The sequence below is a fragment of the Balaenoptera physalus genome, assembly GCF_965194825.1.
Source record: "Balaenoptera physalus genome assembly, chromosome: 4".
In the NCBI taxonomy this organism is placed as follows: domain Eukaryota; kingdom Metazoa; phylum Chordata; class Mammalia; order Artiodactyla; family Balaenopteridae; genus Balaenoptera; species Balaenoptera physalus.
Window position 1 is genome coordinate 78909635 of NC_138891.1, and position 21989 is coordinate 78931623.

General features: G+C 37.6%; 1 protein-coding gene across 12 annotated transcripts in view; it reads left to right on the plus strand.

The window, feature by feature from the left end:
• Positions 1-21989, plus strand: part of GOLGB1 (golgin B1) — an 86649-nt gene that overhangs the window by 32313 nt on the left and 32347 nt on the right. For all 12 annotated transcript variants that reach the window (XM_082459373.1, XM_082459372.1, XM_082459370.1 and 9 more), the window contains 4 exons: positions 414-816; positions 1848-1963; positions 18161-18275; positions 20919-20992. In XM_082459373.1, coding sequence (XP_082315499.1) covers positions 414-816; positions 1848-1963; positions 18161-18275; positions 20919-20992 — 708 coding nt within the window. The remainder of the gene's footprint in view (positions 1-413; positions 817-1847; positions 1964-18160; positions 18276-20918; positions 20993-21989) is intronic.

The window sequence follows — 21989 nt, forward strand, 5'->3', positions numbered from 1 at the left end:
ATTTTGTATTATAATGATCTGTTTAAGTGTGACTCTCCCACTAAACTCTGAGTTCCTTGAGGGCAGGGACTGGATCCATTTATTCAGTATTTATTGAGTACCACGTACTCAGTATGCCATATATTATGCTAGATGCTGGAGAACAGTGATGATAAAACAGGCACAGTCCCTTTCCTTATTGAACTAATTTTGTATTGGGAGACACATAAGTGAAAAGCTAATGACACAAATAAATATATATATGAATAGAAACTGTCAAAAGAATCAAGAAGCAAAAACAGAGGGTCTTATGCAATTGTAGGTTTGGTCCTGAGTGTCTAGGCCTGGGTTTCACCTAGAAGAGGCTCTTCACTATGCTTATTGAAATGAAAGAATGAATTTATGGTTCATGAGGCTTTGTCTTTTCTTCTTAGATTTTCTCCCAGCAGTTACAGCAGATAGAAGCTGAGCAGAGTACTTTAAGGAACACTATAGAAACAGAAAGACAGGAGTCCAAGATTCTGATGGAAAAGATGGAACTTGAAGTGGCAGAGAGAAAGCTATCTTTCCATAACCTGCAGGAAGAAATGCATCATCTTCTAGAACAGCTTGAACAGGCAGGTCAAGCCCAGGCTGAACTGCAGTCCCGGTACAGTGCTTTGGAGCAGAAGCACAAAACAGAAATGGCAGAGAAGACCTCTCACATTTTGAGTCTTCAAAAGACTGAACAAGAGCTGCACTCTGCCTGTGACGCCCTAAAGGATCAAAATTCAAAGCTTCTCCAAGATAAGAGTGAACAGGCAGCTCATTCAGCTCAGGTCATTCAGCAGCTGGAAGGTCAGTATTTGATTACATTTGAAGCCCATTTGTCTAGCCCATTTGTCTAGCATCCCTTTAAAATTTCAGGGGTCTCTTAGTGACATCATTTGCTTAAACCAATTGAATGAATAGAATGATTAAGAAAGGTGTCTCTTCTGAACTCTTTGTTGCATTTGTCCCATCTCTGACTGAAGTTATAATCTGGCTTAATAAAATTATTATTATAGTACTAAAAACTATTGATAGTAATGTGTCAGGCATTAAAAAGAACCCTATGTGAAACATGACTGTGGTCTGAAGGGTTCATTGACTGAAATGAGTAGGATTTGAATTAATTTGTGGAAAACTCAGGCCAGATCTAGTTGCAAAGGTAGGGAGACTGAATTGCGTGGAGTCATCTTTACTTCCAAAGATGGATCTGAATGCTTTTCTTATAGGTGAAAATTTCTTTTTAAAAACTTTTCTCCTTTAAGGAGGTTTAAAGAAAACTTATTTTTTTTAAAATGTGTTATTATTAAAGTAATACATGCCTCTGATTTAGTTTAATTCTAAAAGATAGGCATACAGGAAAGATTTTAGAAAGCATTAAATTGAAGATCTGTATTGAAGAGAGCTGAACATTAACCAGAAAGCCTTAAGGGACATTACATGGGAACAGTGTGTTACATGAGCATGCTGTTCTCTTAATTGAACCATGTTCATGTTTAAAACTGTGCTGTAGAATCTCAGTAGGATTTATAATGCTTACGTGGAGAGTGAAGAAAATAAAATAAAAAACACTAAGGGCGTTTTCAAGGGGGAAAGGAAAAATGACTTCTTAAAAAAAATACCTAGACCTGTTTTATTTTACCTTTGAAGGAGGTTTACTGAGATGTCCTTTGGTCCTTGAGAGCATTTAAACAATTTATAAAAATGTTGGTATTGGCATCGTAATTTTAATTAAGATAACTGAACTAGAATAAACAACATATGGTGTATCCCTAGAAGATAACTCACCAAGTTTCAGGCTTGAGGCAAAGATCATTTCAATTTTATTTTCTTTTCCTTAGATCAACTCCAGGAAAAATCCGAAGAAATCAACCAATTTCTAAATAAGGCAACGTTGCTAAAACATGAAATAGCATCTCAGACTTCTTTGCCAGATGTTTCTAACGAGAGCACACAGGTAATTAAATGTGTACTTCTTATGAATATGATCTATTTGTCTTTGCTGTATCTATACTTGGGTGTTCTAATAGAATTGGTTCCAGAAAGCAGTATAAGCCTTCTGTCTTTTCTGCCTGATAAAATGCTTTTTTGGAGCCAATTCTGTTTGAAAGGAATCATGAAAGACAGTAGTGTCCCAACAATGAATAATGAGAAAAAAGTAGACAATGAGCAGCATAACCTCAAGAGCCTTTCTAATTCTAAGGTCTTAGAACTCTGTATTGGAGATGAGTCATTAATTTTAATCTTATAATCAGCTTTCCCAGTTGAGAAATCAATTTTGTTTTTGGTAGACTGAGATTTGATCAGATTTAAAGTATACAATTCAGTCTAACCAAACTTAAAAGTCTATTGTAGAAATCATAATGCCCACATTAATCAGTTAACAGTAAAAAGTTTAATTTCCTGTTGATTGGCCAGTATATTCTCTCTGCCTTCTATAAAAGTCTCTGGGGAGCTAGATTTTAATCACCAGAAGGCTGCTTATTGAGCTTGAATATCAGAACAAGGAGAGTTAGTTTGATAATCTTAATTAACTAGTGTCAAGCTGGGATAACTGGATTAATTCATCTCCATTATAAGATTATACCCTTCCAAACTGACAGATATATTGGTCAGCAGAGTCCCATAGTTCCTGGGCAGTACTGTGCACTGATAAAAATTTTTGCTTCCTGGTTTTTGGCATCTAGGCTTTCCAATCTCTTCTATTCTCCCATTCTCAACTTTTTCCTCCAATATTTTGTTAAAACATTTTTCAGCAACTCTAAAAAATTCAGATTCCATATATATGTGTTAGCATACAGAATTTGTTTTTCTCTTTCTGACTTACTTCATTCTGTATGACAGACTCTAGGTCCATTCACCTCACTACAAATAACTCAGTTTTGTTTCTTTTTATGGCTGAATAATATTCCATTGTATATATGTGCCACATCTTCTTTATCCATTCATCTGTCAGTGGGCATTAGGTTGCTTCCATGTCCTGGCTCTTGTAAATAGAACTGCAATGAACATTGTGGTACATGACTCTTTTTGAATTATGGTTTTCTCAGGGTGTATGCCCAGTAGTGGGATTGCTGGGTCGTATGGTAGTTCTATTTTTAGTTTTTTAAGGAACCTCCATACTGTTCTCCATAGTGGCTGTATCAATTTACATTCCCACCAGCAGTGCAAGAGGGCTCCCTTTCCTCCACACCCTCTCCAGCATTTATTGTTTGTAGATTTTTTGATGATGGCCATTCTGACTGGTGTGAGGTGATAACTCATTGTACTTTTGATTTGCATTTCTCTAATGATCAATGATGTTGAGCATCCTTTCATGTGTTTGTTGGCAATCTGTATATCTTCTTTGGAGAAATGTCTATTTAGGTGTTCTGCCCATTTTTGGATTGGGTTGTTTCTTTTTTTGATACTGAGCTGCATGAGCTGTTTGTAAATTTTGGAGATTAATCCTTTGTCAGTTGCTTCATTTGCAAATATTTTCTCCCATTCTGAGGGTTGTCTTTTCATCTTGTTTATGGTTTCCTTTGCTGTGCAAAAGCCTTTAAGTTTCATTAGGTCCCATTTGTTTATTTTTGTTTTTACTTCCATTTCTCTAGGAGGTGGGTCAAAAATGATCTTGCTGTGATTTATGTCATAAGGTGTTGGACCTAGGTTTTCCTCTAAGAGTTTTATAGTGTCTGGCCTTACATTTATGTGTTTAATCCATTTTGAGTTTATTTTTGTGTATGGTATTAGGGAGTGTTCTAATTTCATTCTTTTACATGCAGCTGTCCAGTTTTCCCAGCACCACTTATTGAAGAGGCTGTCTTTTCTCCATTGTATATTCTTGCCTCCTTTATCAAAAATAAGGTGACCATATGTGCATGGGTTTATCTCTGGGCTTTCTATCCTGTTCCATTGATCTATATTTCTGTTTTTGTGCCAATACCATACTGTCTTGATTACTATAGCTTTGTAGTATAGTCTGAAGTCCAGGAGCCTGACTCCTCCAGCTCCTAAAAAAAAAAAAAAAGGTTCTGAAGAATGTAGGGGCAGGACAGGAATAAAGACGCAGATGTAGAGAATGGACTTGAGGACATGGGAAGAGGGAAGGGTAAGCTGGGAAGAATTGAGAGAGTGGCATGGACATATATACACTAGCAAATGTAAAATAGATAGCTAGTGGGAAGCAACCTCATAGCACAGGGAGATCATCTCTGTGCTTTGTGACCACCTAGAGGGGTGGGATGGGGAGGGTGGGGGGGAGACGCAAGAGGGAGGAGATATGGGCGTACATGTATATGTATAGCTGATTCACTTTGTTAAAAAGCAGAAACTAACACACTATTGTAAAGCAATTATACTCCAATAAAGATGTTACAAAAACAAAAAATAAATAAAAACAAAAATTCAAAGAATTTTATAGTGAACACCTGCATACTCACCATCTAGATTCTATTAATATTTACTATATTTGCTTTATCATATATCTATCCATTTATCCATCTACCAATTCATCTTAATTTTTTGTACATTTCACAGTAAGTTGTCGACATCAGTACATTTTTCTCTAAATATTTCAGCATGCATATCATTGACTAGATTTTAATATTTGTTTATAGTTCTTTTTCTTTTGAAGTGAGATTTACAAAACATGAAATGTACAGGTGCTAAGTGTACCATTCATTGAGTTTTGTCAAATGCGTTGCCCAAATCCCTATCAAGATATCACCCACAAAGTACCCCTTTGCAGTCAACCACATTACTTCCCTCCAAAGATGAACCAATGTTCTATATTTTCACCGTAGCTTAATTTTGCATGTTTTATATCCTATAAATGTAATCATACATTTGTGTTATTTTGTAGAAAACTTCTTTCACTCAGCATATTTTGAGATTCATTTATATTATTGTATGTATCAGAATTTATTCTTTTATATTGCTGAGAAGTGTTCCACTTTATGAATATACTGTATTTTCCTTTTGCATGACTGTGCTATAATTTCCTTTTGATGGATAACTGGTCTTTTTATGCTTTGGGTATTATGAATTAAGCTGCTAAGGACATTCTTGTACAAGTATTTGTGTGGACATATGTTCTCATTTGTCTTCATTAAATGCTAGTTGAGGAATTTCTGGGCCATAGAGTAAGAATATATTTAGCTTTACAGGGAAATGCCAGATCTTCTTCCAAAGTGATTATATTGTTTATACTCTCACCTAAAATATATGAGAGTTCTAGTTGTTCTACATCTTCTCTAAGATTTGGTATTATCAATTTTTAAAATTTTAGCCATTTTAATGGGTGTGTAGTGGTAGGTCAGTGTGGTTTCAATTTGCATCTCCCCAATGACAAATGATGTTGAACATGTTTACTTGAGATTCTTGGACATTTGTATATATTCTTTTGGTGAAGTATCTGTCCATGTCATTTCCATGTCAAATTGAGTTTTTTGCCTATTTATCAAGTTGTAGTAATTCTTTATACTTCCTGAATGCCAATTTATTATCAGGCATGTTTGGTGAATATCGTCTCCCATGCTGTGTCTTGCTTCTTTTTCTTTTTAAATTTTTTTAAATTGAAGATCACATATTGAATTTTTTTTTATTACAAGTGGAAATTTTTTAAAATATTTATTTATTTATTTATTTGGTTGCACCGGGTCTTAGTTGCGGCAGGTGGGCTCCTTAGTTGCAGCTCGTGGACTCCTTAGTTGCAGCTCACCGGCTCCTTAGTTGTGGCATGCAAACTGTTATTTGCGGCATGCATTTGGGATCTAGTTCCCTGACCAGGGATCGAACCTTGGCCCCCTGCATTGGGAGCGCGGAGTCTTATCCACTGCACCACAAGGGGAGTCCCCGTGGCTTGCTTCTTACCCATTTTCTTCATGATGTTCTTTAATTAGCAGACATTTAAAATTTTGATCAAGTCTATTATTTATCAGTTTTTTTCTGGTTATAATTTTCTTTGTCCTGTGTGTGAAACCTTTGCTTAACCCCAAGTCATGAAGATATTCTCTTATGTTTTCTTCCACAAGCTATATAGTTTTAGCTTTCACAGTTAAGTCTCTGAACCTCAATAAATTTTTGTGTGTGGTGTAAGATAAGGGTCAAGTTTTACTTTTTTCCCTATATGGATATCAAATTGTCTCTGCACCATTTCTTGAGAAGACTTTACTTTCCTCTTTGGATTGCTTTGGTACCTTTGTTGAAAACAAATGATTAATAGGTCTATTTATGAGCTTTCTAGTCTATGAGCTTTCTAGTCTAGTCTAGCCAGTTCTTAGGCCTGTATCATATTTTTTTTCGGGCAAGGCTTTATTGGGGCAACAGGGGGAAGCGAGAACAAGTAACAGGTTCCCTTGCTGGCTGGCTCCCTGAGGGGAGGCGAGCTTGTTCCTTATATGGGGTGAGGGTAGGGTGTGTCCTGGGGTCTTGCCGGAGCGGTGGCTTAGGTGGTTTGCCCACCCCTTAGGTGGTGTTGTGGCATATGCTCAGTACCCTGCTTTTGCTCCCAATACCCTGTTTTTGCTGCAAGCGCTTCAAAAGTGGCAGTTGGGTTTTTTTGGTCTCTTTGTATCTTTTGGGTACAGAATTTGCCCCAACTGCACATGCACGCAGTTATTTTTAGTGCCATATAGTTTCTTTGTATTTTGTTGCTCGAGGAGATGTTTGTCCAGGTGCAGGCACTGCAGCACTGCAGCAAAGGGTCCCAGGTCCCAGCCTGTCTCATCCCGCCCTGAGAGACTCTACACCCTTATTCTTAAGGGGTAAGGGACCGAAGGTCTCTTCTTCTGAAACTTTTTCCTGCATAAGGGGACAGGGACCACAGACCCTAGCCCCTAGAGGTGTAGAAGTCTCTTGCTGACTGTCCCAAGGACCTGTGGGACCTGGGCCACTTTCTGCTGGAATGGGCTGAATTCCTTGAGCCATCATGAGCCTTACTTCAAATTGTTGGAGCCTAGAAGACACAAACTCAATCAAAACGTTAAACAAACAAGGGCTAAAAAGGAGAAAAACAACAATAGCCATTAAAGGGCCTAGAAAGGGAAGGAACCAGGTTACTTTGGGAGGGCTTCCTTAACTGTTGACCTGACAGGGGAGGCAATGCCGCCCCTGCCAAGAAGCCAGTCTGTTTGGGTGTATATTTTTGTTAATCTTGGGGTTAAAGTTCAACATGTTTCTCTATTTTTAGAATGGAATGTCTCGACCTGTTGGTCCCAGGTCTCCTTCTTGGACCGAAAAGTCTTAGTCACAGGTTTACAACAATAGGGAAGACAACAGAGTACTAGACAAAATATAGCCTAAATCAGTATGACTGAAAAGAAAAGGGTTATGAGAAAACAAAGACCTCCTGCCAGAAAGCTTTTTATAACTAGTGGTATCCAAGAAACAAACTGGAGAACCATTTTTCAGTTTCCCCGACCATATTGAATAGCGAGGATTGGTGGTTAATTGTCTGCTGAAACCAGGTGGTTTGTTGTCAGATATTCTCAATGTTGGTTTCTACCTGGTATGGGCATCAGGACTGTTTCTTTGCCTCTCGATCTGCCCTGTTCCCTTAGGTAATTTGAGAATTTTCCTTTTGGTGCCCACAGCAGTGAATGACTTCTACTAGTTTTGATTTTTGAGCATTTCTATGAGTTGTAATATCTCAGCCCCATATGTTACAGTGGAATTTTTTGCATTTAAAAGTCCTCTTTCTTTCCAGATTAGCTGCATGGGCATGTAAAACAAGGAAGGCATATATATATATTTAAAATTTATTTATTTTATTTATTTATTTTTGGCTGCATTGGGTCTTCGTTGCTGCGCACAGGCTTTCTCTAGTTGCGGCGAGCGGGGGCTACTCTTTGTTGCAGTGCGCAGGCTTCTCATTGTGGTGGCTTCTCTTGTTGCAGAGCACGGGCTCTAGGCACGTGGGCTTCAGTGTTGTGGCATGTGGGCTCAGTAGTTGTGGCTCGTGGGCTCTAGAGCGCAGGCTCAGTAGTTGTGGCGCACGGGCTTAGTTGCTCCGCAGCATGTGGGATCTTCCCGGACCAGGGCTTGAACCCGTGTCCCCTGCACTGGCAGGCAGATTCTTAACCATTGCGCCACCAGAGAAGCCCAGAAGGCATATTTTGAGTCTGTAAATATATTTATAATTTTCCTTCCTGCAAAGTTAAGGCTCAAGTTAGGGCTATTAGCTCAGCCCTCTGGGCTGAAGTGTTAGGTGGCAAAGGCTTTGCTTATATAACACTATAAGTGCTCACAGTAGCATACCCTACCCTCCTGACTCCATCTTTAATGAAACTACTGCCATCAGTAAACCATTCATCCTCAGGGTTTTCTATGGCCTGGTCTGTTAGATCAGGCCTACAGGCATAAACCTAGTCAAGGGTTTCAGGGCAGGAATGTGTTAGTTCTGGGCCTTCAACCAGCATTAGAGTAGCCAGATTGAGGGTGTGGCAAGTTTTGAGAGTTAGTTCTGGGGAGTCAAGGAGTAAAGCCTGCTACTTAGTAAGGCAGCCTCCAGTTAGCCAGTGGTGGCCTTTAAATTCCAGAATCTTTTGTACTTGATGAGGGGTCTGGACTTCTAGTGGCTGTCCAAAGGTAAGCTTGTTAGCTTCTTCCACTAATAAAGCAGTGGCAGCTACCGCCCGGAAGCAGCCATGTCAACCTTGGGCCATGGAACCTAGTTGTTTGGAAAAATAGCCTATAGGTTGAGGAACTTCTCCTAGCTTTTGTACAAGGACTCCCATAGCTGTCCCCTGTTTTTCAGCTATGTACAAGATAAATGGCTTTTTTAAATTGGGGAGACCCAGAGCAAAAGGTTTGGTGAGGGTCTGTTTGATCTTATTAAAAGCCCTTTCTTGTTCCCCAGTCCAAAGTAATGGCTCTGTATCTAGGCCTTTAGTGGCTTCATATAGAGGCTTAGTCATTAGTCTGAATCCTGGAATCCAAATTCTGCAAAATCCTGCCATGCCTAAGAAAGTACGAGGATTTTCTTTTGGTCTTTGGGGCACTTAGTTCTAATATAGCTTCTTTTCTATCTGGAGATAGCTGTCTGCTTCCAGGGTTTATAATATATCCCAGATATTTAACTTGTTACTTTGAGATTTGTGCTTTTTTCTGGAAGATCCTGTAACCCTGGGTCCCAAGGAAATTAAGGACTTAAATGGTATTCTGATCTGAGGCCTCCATGGTGGGACTACATATTAATATGTCATCTACATACCGTAGACTGTCCCCTTCTTTTAGGTGTATTTCCCTTAGTTTTTTTTTTTTTTTTAATAAATTTATTTATTTATTTATTTTTATTTTTGGCTGCGTTGGGTCTTCGTTGCTGTGCGCGGGCTTTCTCTAGTTGTGGCGAGCTGGAGCGACTCTTTGTTGCGGTGCGCGGGCTTCTCATTGTGGTGGCTTCTCTTGTTGTGGAGCACAGGCTCTAGGCACACGGGCTTCAGTAGTTGTGGCACATGGGCTCGGTAGTTGTGGCTTGCGGGCCCTAGAGTACAGGCTTAGTAGTTGTGGCGCACAGGCTTAGTTGCTCCATGGCATGTGGGGTCTTCCCTCACCAGGCCTCGAACCTGTGTCCTCTGCATTGGCAGGCAGATTCTTAACCACTGTGCCACCAGGAAGGCCCCTCCCTTAGTTCTTTTCTTAGGGCCTGAGTGAACAAGTGTGGGCTGTCCTGAAACCCCTGAAGCAATACTGTCCAGGTATATTATTGCATTTGACCTGAGTGGGGGTTAGTCTACTAAAAGGCAAACAGATACTGAGATGAGAGATGAACTGGGATGCAAAAGAAGGCATCCCTGAGGTCAAGCACTCCAGGAATCTGGACTAATATATTATAAGGATTGGCCACAAGGGGATGTATAGGGACCACTGCATCATTTACTGCTCTAAGGCCTTGTACCATTCGATAGTCCCTATTTGGCTTAACAACTGGCAGAATAGGGGTATTGTATGGAGACTGACAGGGCACTAAGAGGCCATGTCTTAAAAATTTATGTATGAGGGGTTGCGAACCTTTTTTTGCTTCCAACTTTATGGGGTACTGTCTCTTGTTAGAATAAACGACTTCTGGCTTAAGGCTAATTTTTACAGGTTGAGCATTTATAGCCTTCCCAGGGATTCCTTTGTCCCAAACTGCAGGGTTTACTGTGTGTAGAATATGGCTGGGAATAGGCCCTTGTTCTTCCACTTGATTTGTCTTAGTCAGAGTCAAGATAAGGGGCTGCTTCGGGCCTCCTAACTGTAATATGGCTCCAAGGGAGCCCAGAAGGTCTCTCCCCAGTAGTGGGATAGGACACTCAGGCCCAACTAAAAAGGCACATGAGATCAAACACTGTTCACATTGGCAAGTGAGAGGCCCAGTGAAGTAACGGGTGTGAGGCTTTCCATCAACACCAGTCACAGTACAGCTTTTGGAGGAAGGAGGCCCAGTGTGAGAGATCAGGACGGAGTAAGTGGCTCCAGTATCACTTAAAAAATTGATTTTCTTACCTGCTATGTCAAGGACCACCCGGGCCTCCTTGATGGAGATAGACATCTCGTTGCGGGGAGCCACCAGAATCCCCAGGCCCGCTCAGTCGTCCAGCATGGCCATCTCAGGAGAGGGAGCCCCCCAAACATGGTGACACTGAAACAAGAGGTTCAGGTGGCTACTTGTCACCCACAGGGAAGCTGCATTCAGTGGTCCCGGAGGTGCCCAGATCCTCTCCCTGGAAGAGGACAACTGCCCCACATTGAGCACCGTAAATCTGATACTGACCAGGGTTCTTGGCCTTCCCCAATCAATAGAAATTGATTAGAGGCCAGACAAGAAATTCAGGCAAGGCTTTACTGGGGCCCCTGCTGCAGCAGGGCGGAGTGAGAAAAAGTGATAAGTTCCTTTGCTTGCTCGCTCCTGCCTGTATCACATTGTTTTCATTACTGTAGTTTGTAGTTAATCTTGAAGTCAGGTAGTATAAGTCCTCTGACTTTGTTCTTCTTTTCAAGATTGCTTTGATTATTCTAGGTTCTTTGCATTTCCACAGAAATTATACAATCAACTATCTCAAATTATATTTGAAAAAAAGAAGAAGCTGGATGGGATTTTGAATTGGCATTGTGTTGAATCTATAGATCACTTTAGGGAGAATTGACATCTTAATACTACTGAACTTTTCAATCCATGAGTATAGTATCTCTCTTCACTTATTAAGATCTTCTTTAATTTCTTTCAGCAATGGTTTGTAGTTTTGGTTGGAGGAGTTGTGCACATTTTAAAATTTATTCTGAAATAGTTCATATTTTTTAATGCTGTTGTAGGTGGAATTTATTCTAATTTCACCTTTCCAACTGTTTGCACTTTTATGTAAGTATACAATTGAATTTTGCTTATGTGAACTTGATATTTATTTTATTAATTCTAGTCTCATTCTTTAGGATTTTCTACATAAACAATCATGTCATCTGCAAATAAAGACAAGTTTTACTTACTCCTTGCTAATCTTTATGCCTTTATTTCTTTTTCATGCAATGGCTAGGACCTTCATAACACTGTTTAATAGAAGTGGTAAGACTGGGCCTTCTTGCATTTTGCCTGATCTTAGGGGAAAGTATTTCATATTTTACCATTAGCTGTGTTACTAGTTTTAAGTTTTCATTAGTCTTCTTTATCAGATTGAGGACTTTACCCTCTATTCTTAATTTGGTAAGAATTGGTATTAAATTTTGCCAAATGCCTTATCTGCATTTATTGAAATGACCATATGGGTTTTCTTCTTTATTCTGTTCATATGGTACATACTTTAATTTTTGACTATTAAACCAACCTTGTATTGTTAGGATAAACCCAACTTGGTCATAAAGTATTATCCTTTTTATATATTACTGAATTTGATTTACTACTATTTTTGGAAGCATTTTTGTATCCATACTTATGAAGGATATTGGTCTTTGTTTTGGTCATGAAGATTTTCCTTTGTTTTGTAGTACTTTGTCAGATTTTGGTATTAGGGTTATTATGGCATAAAAAAAATGAGTTGGGGAGTGTTCCCTTTTATTTGAGAGTTTGTGTAAAATTGGTATTATTTCTCAAGAATTGGAAAGAATTCACCAGTGAAACTATCTGGGTCTGGAGTTGATAATGAATTGAATTTCTTTTACAGATATAAGACTAATAAGATTCTCTTTTTCATCTTGTGCCAGTTGGATTTTAGTTTTGTTTTGTTTTGTCCATTTCATTGAAGATGTCAAATTTTTGTTATAACGTTGGTTATAATATTCCCTTTTTTATCCTTTTAATGCTTGTATGCTCTGTAGTGATACCCACCCCTACCCCAATCCCTATTTTTTTTTAATTAAGATATATAATTGACATATAACATTGTGTAAGTTTAAGGTGTACAACTTGTTGATTTGATACATGTATATATTGCAATAGGGTTACCACCGTAACATTAGCTAACACCTCCATCATGACACATAATTACAATTTCTTTTTTGTGGTGAGAACATTTAAGATCTAGTCTCTTAGCAACTTTGAACTATATAATACATTATTGTTAACTATAATCACAATGTTGGGTGTTAGATCTTCAGAACTTTTTCATCTTCTATCTGCAAGTTTCTACTGTTTGGCCGACATCTCCCCACTTTGTGCTTCATTTTCTTGATCAGACTTTATACTAGAAATTATTTGAGTTTAAAAAAAAATCTTTTCAAAGAACCAACTTTTGGCCTTGTCAATTTTCTCTAATGCTGGTCTGTTGTCACTTTTATTGATTTTTGTTCTTTGGTATTCTTTCTATTTATTTGGTTTTACTTTGCTCTTCTGTTTCTAACTTCTTAAGGTGTAACTTTATTCAAACACTTCAGATCTTCTTTTCTCATTTAAACATTTAAAGTTACACAATTCCCTCTTAAGCACATGGTTTGATATGTTGTGTTGTTATCATTCAGTTTTTGAAGAGTTTTCTAATTCTCCTTATGATTTCTTCTTTGATCATGGATTATTTAGAAGTGTGTTATTTAATATCCAGATATTTGGTTTTATTTCTAGATATTTTATTATTATTGATTTCTAATTTAATTTCATTATTATCAGGTAATATGTTCTATATGATTTCAGTGCTTTGAAATTTATAGAGACTTGTTTTATGACATAGCATATGGTGTGTCTTGGTGAATGTAGCTTGTGCACTTGTAAAAAATGTATATTCTGTAGTTATTGGCTGTACCATTTTATAAATATCACTTAAATCATAGTATTATTCAAATTATATTTGACTGATTTTTGTCTAGTTGTTGAAACTTGACTGATTTTTTTTAGCATTTGACAAAATTTAATATCTATTCATAATAATAAGTTCTTAACAAATTAGACATAGACAAATGTAGCTTAATGTAATAAAGGCCATATACAACAAGCCCACAGCTAACATCATACTCAATGGTGAAAGGCTGAAAGCTTTTCCTCTAAGATCAGGAACTAGACAAAGGTGCCCACTCTCATCACTCCTATTCAACATAATAATGGAAGTCCTTGCAAGATCTGGAATAGCCAAGCAGTCCTGAGAAAGAACAAAGAGGGAGGCATAAAATTCCGGATTTCTTTTCTTTTCAATTCTGTGTTCCAGAGATTTGGAGAGGAATGAATGATGGGGATGGCTCTTTTCTCCGTGAAGTCTGGAGCCTTCTGTAGGAGAATCAAAGACTGGAGTTGACTTGAAAGCTGGCAGTTGGAATTATCTGGAGGCTTTTTCAGCTCAATTCTGGCACCAGGAGTAGGATGACTTGAGTTTGCTGACATAATCACATGCCCTTCTCTTGTGGCTTGGCTGGTGTTTTGGTTGCTATTTCTTCATTGGGATGATTTAGTTGTTCTTCTAAACAGAAAGTTATGAGATTCCTCGAGTTCTAGAGATCAGAAATCAAAATCGGTTTCTCTGGCCAGAAATCACGATGTCAGCTGAGCTGCAGGGAAGGAGGCTTTAGGGAAGAATTCATTTCCTCATTTTTTCCAGTGACTAGAGCTGTATTACTTACACCCTTGGTTCCTGGTTGTTCTTCCATCTTTAAAACCAGAAGCCTAACATCTCGTCTTAGTCATCAGGTTGCCTTCCAACTCTCGAAACTAGACTGATTTTTTTTTAAAAGAGTTTTTTTTTTTAAGTTATTTATTTATTTATTTATTTATTTATTTATTTATTTATTTATTTATTTATTTATTTTTGGCTGTGTTGAGTCTTCGTTGCTCCGCTTAGGCTTTCTCTAGTTGTGGCGAGCGGGGACTACACTTTGTTGTGGTGCCCAGGCTTATCATTGCGGTGGCTTCTCGTTGCAGAGTACAGGCTCTAGGCATGCAAGCTTCAATAGTTGTGGCACACAGGCTCAGTAATTGTAGCTCACGGGCTCTAGAGCACAGTCTCAGTAGTTGTGGCGCACGGGCTTAGTTGCTCCACGGCATGTGGGATCTTTCCGGACCAGGGATCGAACCCATGTCCCCTGCATTGGCAGGCGGACTCAACCACTGCACCACCAGGGAAATGCTGCATACTTTTAAAGTGTACAACTTGATAAGTTTTGACATGCATGAAGCCATCACCACTATCAAGAAAATGAACATATTCATCACCCCCCAAAGTTTCTCATGCCCCTTTTTAATTTTTCTCTCACATCTCCCCCTGCCCAGGCAACCACTTATCTTCTTTCTGTCATTATAGATTAGTTTGTATTTTTTAGAATTTTTAATAAATTATATGTGCTCTTTTTTTTTCCTGGCTTCTCTCACTCAGCATACTTATTTTGATTTTCATCCTATTGTATGCAGCAAGAATTCATTCCTTTGTATTGTTGAGGATATTGTACATACAATTTGTTTATCCATTTACTTGTTGATGAACAAACTTGGATTGTTGACAATTTTTGGCTATTACAAATAAAGCTTCTATGAATATTCTTTTACAAAATCTTTGTTTGGACCTGTGCTTTCTTTACTCTCAGTAAATACCTAGAAGTGAAGTGTCTGGATCATATGGGAGGTTTTAAGACCTTGGCAGTTTTCCAAAGTGGTGTTACCATTTTCTGTTCCCAGCAGCAGTGTATGAGAGTTCCAAGGGTAAACCTCACTTGGTAGTGATATATTATCCTTATACTTTCTTGAATTCACTTGCTAAAAATTCTATTTGTTTCATAACTATTTGGCTGTTTAGGTTATCTATTTCTTCTTGAGTGAGCTTTGGTGTTTTATATCTTTTAGGGGATTTGTCCATATAAAGTGTCAAATTTATAGGCAAAAAGTTATTCATAATAGTCTCTAATTATTGTTTTAATATGTATAGAATCTGTAGTGATGTTACCTCTCTCATTTCTGATATTGGTAATTTGTGTTTTCTTTCTTACACAGGTTAGACTGTCCAGAGGTTTATTAACTTTACTGATCTCAAAACCAGCTTTGAGTTCATTGATTCTGCCTTGTTTTCTGTTTTCTATTTTATTGATTTCTACTTTGATCTTTATTATTTCCTTTCTTCTGTTTACTTTGGATTTGAAATCCTCATTTCTTAGCTTCTTAAGGTGAAAGCTGAAGCCATTAGTTTGAGACCTTTCTTATTTCTAATATAGGCATTTTGCATTATAAATTCCCCCCCAAAAATCTACTTTAACAGTATCTCACAAATTCTGTTGTATTTTCGTTTTCACTCAGTTCACAATACTAATTTCCATTTTAATTTCTTTGCCCCCGGGTTACTTAGTTTCCAAATATTTGGGAGTCATATGTCTAGAGGTCTTTCTGTTATTGATTTTTATTTTAATTCCATTGTGGTCAGAGCACATACTTTATAAGACTTGGCTCTTTAAGAATTGATTGAGACTTGTTTTATGGCCCAGAATATTGTCTGTTTTGGTAAATGTTCTATATGTACTTGAAAATAATATGTAGTCTGCTGTTGTTTGCTGGAATGTTCTATAAATGCCAATCATGTAAAGTTGATTGATAGTCTTATTCAAGTGTACTATGTCCTTGCTGCTTTTCTGCCTCTCAGTTATTGAAATCCCATATTATACTTGTGGATTTATTTACAGTTCTATCAGGTTTTTTTTTAAATTTATTTAATTTATTTATTTGTGGCTGTGTTGTGTCTTCGTTTCTGTGCGAGGGCTTTCTCTAGTTGTGGCAAGTGGGGGCCACTCTTCATCGCGGTGCACGGGCCTCTCATTATTGTGGCCTCTCATGTTGCGGAGTACAGGCTCCAGACGCACAGGCTCAGTAATTGTGGCTCACGGGCCTAGTTGCTCCGCGGCATGTGGGATCTTCCCAGACCAGGGCTCGAACCCATGTCCCCTACATTGGCAGGCAGATTCTCAACCACTGCGCCACCAGGGAAGCTCCAGTTCTATCAGTTTTTACACCATGTATTTTCAAGCTGTGTTATTGGGGGCTTAGATATTTAGGATGTTTATGTCTTTTTGATTAAGTGACCCATTGATATTATGAAATGACCTTCCTTATCCCTGGTGACATTCTTTGCTGTGAGATGTACTTCTTTCTGATATTAATATAGCTATTCCACTTTTCTTTTGAGTAGTGTTAGCATGGTGTATCTTTTTTCACTCTTTAACTTATTTGTGTCTTTATATTTAAAGCTTATATGCAGCATAGAGTTTGAGCCTACTTCTTATCCAATCCGTCAATCTCTGCCTTTTACTTGGAGTGTTCAGACCATTTCCATTAATGTTGTCGTTGATATAGTTTTAAGTCTCTCACCTTGTTATTTGTTTTCCATTTTTCCAACTGTTGTCTTTTACTTTTTTACTTTTCCTTCCTTTTAAAAAATTGGTTGAGTATCTTTTATGATTCTGTTTTTCTCCCTTTTCAGCGTATTAGCTATAATTCTTTATTTTGTTATGATAGTGACTGCATTAGGGATTATAGTCTGCATTTTTATCACAGTTACCTACATACAATATTGTGCTTCTTCAAGTATAGAATAAAAACCTTACAATTATATACTTCTATTTCTTCACTCTTGGGATTTATATTATTATTATTTTACTTATGCATATATTATAAACAAAAAGTACAAAAATATAACATGTTATAAACAAAAATTTTTATTTTTGTTTAGTCATTTATCTTTTAGAAGATTCAAATAATAAGAAAATAAATCTTAACTACCATTGCAGTTACCATTTCTGGTACTTTTCTTTAAGGTAGATCAAGAGTTGGCTGTCTTTTTCCATAAAGGGTCAAATGGTAAATATTTTAAGCTTTTAGGCCATAAATAAAACTTTATTTACAAAAACAGGTGGATGGCTCCAAATTTTGCCAAACTCTGGTGTAGTTTCATATTTCCATCTGGTTTTGTTTTCCTTCTGCCCAAAGGACTTCTTTTAATCTGTGTGTGCTGTCATGAGCACGCAAGTCTGCTGGTGATGGGTTCTTATAGCTCTTGTATGTTTGAAGACATTTTTATCTCTCCATTATTTTTAAAAGATATTTTTAAAAGCTGACTAGAGAAGCTACATTGATAGGTTTTTTTTTCTCTTTCAGTACTTTAAGGCTATTACTCTACTATCTTTTTTCTTGCATTTTGTTTTTGACAAGAAATCTGTCATCCTTGTCTTTTTTTTTTTTTTCCTGGTTGCTTTTAGGATTTTATCACTGGTTTTGAGCACTTGGGTTATGATGTGCCTTTGCATAGTTTTCTTCATGTTTCTTTTGCTTGGAGTTTGCCTTTTGAATCTCTATGTTTATAGTTTTCATCAACTTGGAAAATTTTCTGCCGTTAATTAGTCAAATATTTTTTTGACTCTCTCCCTTCCTTTGGAGACTCCAATTACACATATATTAGATTACTTGAAGTTTTTCCAGAACTCATAATGCACTTTTAGTTTTTTGGATTCTGAAAATTTTCTTTCATGTGCAGTAGACTTGGGATTTCTCTCTTTGTAATCCAGACTTCAGTCTTAAATTCAAAAGCCAACGAATTGGAAATTTGTGTGAAAGATTTTTCTCTTTCTGTCTTCAGATGAAAAGTATTACTTTAAAGGTTACCTAGGCAGATAAGTAGATGCTATTTTTAAAGTATTTTCATGGCTGGAGAACTTTTAGAAGACAAAAATGCCAGAGGCTGTCTGGACATTAGTATGAGAGTTTTGTACTGGAGAATCATTAATTTGTTGTCTTTCTACAATTTAGGCAGTCACTGAGGAGAGTATTGCCTTTTTGCAGAAGAGAGTGGTAGAACTAGAGAATGAAAAGGGAGCCTTGCTCTTTAATTCTATAGAGCTGGAGGAGCTGAAAGCTGAGAATGGTACGTATAAATGAAAACCATAATTCTCTGACTTCTTAGCCCACAAGTGCCTCTAATTTTATCACTATATATGTATAACATGTAGATTCTCTGATTCTATGATAATAAAGGTCTTAGACAGCATGGCTGGTAATTATTGAAGTTAGGATTAATACACATTAAACAATTTAAGCACAATACCAGTGTTTACATAAGTATAACATTTTGCAGTATGGGCTATAGATGCTGCAGGAGATCTGTATTATATTCATTTTGGAGTGGCCAAGGAATCTTCTCAGAAGTATGGCTTGAATAGGACCTTAATAAGACAATGAATTTTTAAATAGCCAAAATAAAGAGAGAAAAGACTTTCCTAGTAATAAATTTGTGGGGTGAGATAATAGAGATCAGTATAAATAAAGGTTCAGAGCTAGAAACCATTTTGATTTTTGCTCATACTATATACTGTTTAGAACCTTATCCCTTTTCTTTAGCTTGGCTAATTCTTACTCATGGTTCAGACCTCAACTAGGGCATTATCTTTTTCAGGAAGTCGATCCTAATTTCCCAAAGTTGGGTTAAATGCATTTTTGTGCTTCCAAATTGCATTCCTTTAACATTGTATTAAGATCATCTATTTATAATTTTATGTCTTATACTATAAGCTCTTCAGAGATAAAGTATAAGCTCTTCAAGGGCAGGGGCCATTTTTTTTTTCATCTTTTGCTTTACCAGGAACTAGAATAGTACCTGGCAAATGAGTGGCTGCTGAATAAAGTTTTGTTTGATTGAACTAAATTTAGCACTTTATTCTATTGGACTGTGTGTGAACAGTTAGTAAGAATGAAGATAATACCTCCTTCCATTTGTCACCTGCTTCATAAGGACCTTATGGTTTTAATAACTTGTAGTTAATAACGTTTTACTTATCTATTTTATCCTGGAGTAACTGACTACCATGCTTTATCTTTAAGAGTGAGGATGAATACCAAATAAAGTTTGTACCATTTCCTAAAGTCTATAGCCAATATTTCCAACTTAACCATCTTACAGTTCCACTTAGCTATAAACTAGGGATCGTATACCTTTATTAGACTAGTCCCACCATTGCTGATAAAGAAAGAACACCACAAATTCAGTTCATTATTCAACCCACTGGAAATACTTCTTTGAGATCTTATCCATGATGCTTATTTTGTAGTTTTGCAAGCAGTCCCTGTCACTTTCATGTAGCTCACTGTGGTTTAGAGGTTATGTGAGTTCCATTCTCTTTGTTCTTTCCTGCAGGGGTCACTGGACTTGTTTTCTGTATTAGTTTTTGTGTCTGGTCTCATAGGTTACCTTTGCTTTATGAGTCATGTTCTATTAAACTCACCTTTTGTGCTTCCATTTCTACCACTGTGCTCCTTCCTCAAATAATCTTGTGAAATGTCTGAACATATTATATACAATCTTGAATTCATTTGTTTCATAAATGTTCATTCATTCAGTCAGCAAATATCTATGGTGCCTTTCCTATGTACCAGGCACTAATTTAGTTGCTAAGGATACTGCTCTGAACATATTAGAGGACAAGACAGGCTATAAACATGTATCTACATAAGAAAATTTCAGGGAGTGGTAAGTATTAGGTTAAAAATAGAACAGGCTACTGCACATGTGCCTGGGGGAAGAAGAAAGTAGCGTCAGAGTGGTTAGGGTGGGCCTCTCTGAGCACTTGATACCGGAATGATGAAAAGGGGACAGCCATGCAAAAAGAGGCTGAGCAAATCGAATCCCAAGCAGAGAAGAGCAGTGCAAACACCCTGAGGTATGAATAAATTTGATATGTTTGCAGACAGAACGAAGGCCAGTGTTCTTGGGATTAGAGTGAGCAAAAAAGGGGTAGTACAAGCAGAAGAGTTTGTAGAATAAGTGGGGTCAAATCATGTAGGTCACGTTAAGACATTTGGATGTAGTGTAAAAAAAAAAGCTTCTTTTGTTTGTTTCTTTAGTATATTTGTCTTCTCAGAAAGAGTATAAACTTCTTGGGGGCTTATTAATACTCAATATTTTTATCCTCCAAGGTACTACTACCCTTTTTAAATATACACTTTGTAAACATGGGGTGGAACTCAGAAGACTGAATTCTGATCCCAGCTCTATGAACTAGCTGTAGGTCATGTCATTTCTTTGTTTCCTCATATGGTGATTGAGGAGATTGGATAACTCCCTTCTAGTGCTAAAATTTGACGTCCTTATGAACATATGTGAAAGAATGTTGAAGACATTATAAGTGCTATATTAATACATGATGTATAATATGAATACAGAAGGGTTATAGATAAGTTAAATTTATTGCCCTAGAAGTCCCAAATTATGCCACAGAAATAGCTGCTTTTTGTCATATGCTCTGGCATTTTTTTAAATGCCTTCCACTATTTATTATACTTCACTCAGGTTAATAATTAACACCTAGTACCATTCTATCTTATATCTCATCTTCTCATCTTCTTTTGCAACTTCTTTAATAAAATAAACGTTTTATCTCCCCCGAACTATTTTGTCTGTTCTTTCCTCTTGGTTATTTCATGCATCTCAAATAGCCTCATACACAATCATACCTCTGTTTTTTTCAAACACTCTACATTTATCTTCTAAGGATATTTATTTTGTGACTTTCAGAAAAACTGTCCTCTCAGATTACTCTCCTAGAGGCTCAGAAGAGAACTGGAGAGGCAGATAGAGACGTCAGTGAGGTAAGTGATGCATTCTTTTTTTTTTTTTTAATTATTTATTTTATTTATTTATTTTTGGCTGTGTTGTGTCTTCGTAGCTGTGTGTGGACTTTCTCTAGTTGCGGTGAGTGGGCACTCTTCGTTGTGGTGCGCAGGCTTCTCATTGCGGTGGCTTGTCTTGTTGGGGAGCACAGGCTCTAGGTGCCTGGGCTTAGTAGTTGTGGCTTGCGGGCTCTAGGGCACAGGCTCCGTAGCTGTGGCGCACCGGCTTAGTTGCTTCATGGCATGTGGAATCTTCCCAGACCAGGGCTTGAACCCATGTCTCCTGCATTGGCAGGCGGATTCTTAACCACTGCGCCACCAGGGAAGACCGATGCATCCTTAAAATAATCAGGGCTTCCCTGGTGGCGCAGTGGTTGAGAGTCTACCTGCCAATGCAGGGGACACGGGTTCGAGCCCTGGTCTGGGAAGATCCCACATGCCGCGGAGCAACTGGGCCCGTGAGCCACAGTTACTGAGCCTGCGCGTCTGGAGCCTGTGCTCTGCAACAAGAGAGGCCGAGACAGTGAGAGAGGCCCGCGCACCGCGATGAAGAGTGGCCTCCGCTTGCCACAACTAGATAAGGCCCTCGCACAGAAACGAAGACCCAACACAGCCATAAATTAATTAATTAATTAAAAAAAAAAAAAAAAGAGGCTGGCATACTATGGCCTGCCAGCTAAAAATAAAAAAAAATAATAATAATAATCAGAATATGAGCTCAATCAAAGGGAGGTAATTTCAAACCTAAGCTTTTCTGCAATTTTCTAATGTTGACAGAGAATTACATTACCTGGAAAGTGAGATTTAAGAGTCATAATGGTTATTATTTATCTTTTACTCTCATTTGTTTCTAAATATTTGGAATTTTTTTGTTCGTTCAGAACCAACGCAAGTACAGTAGCACTTGCTTGGGATTTGATAACCCATTTTTCATGCTAGGTTATCATTTATTTCAGCTTCTTTACCCATCTCAGAA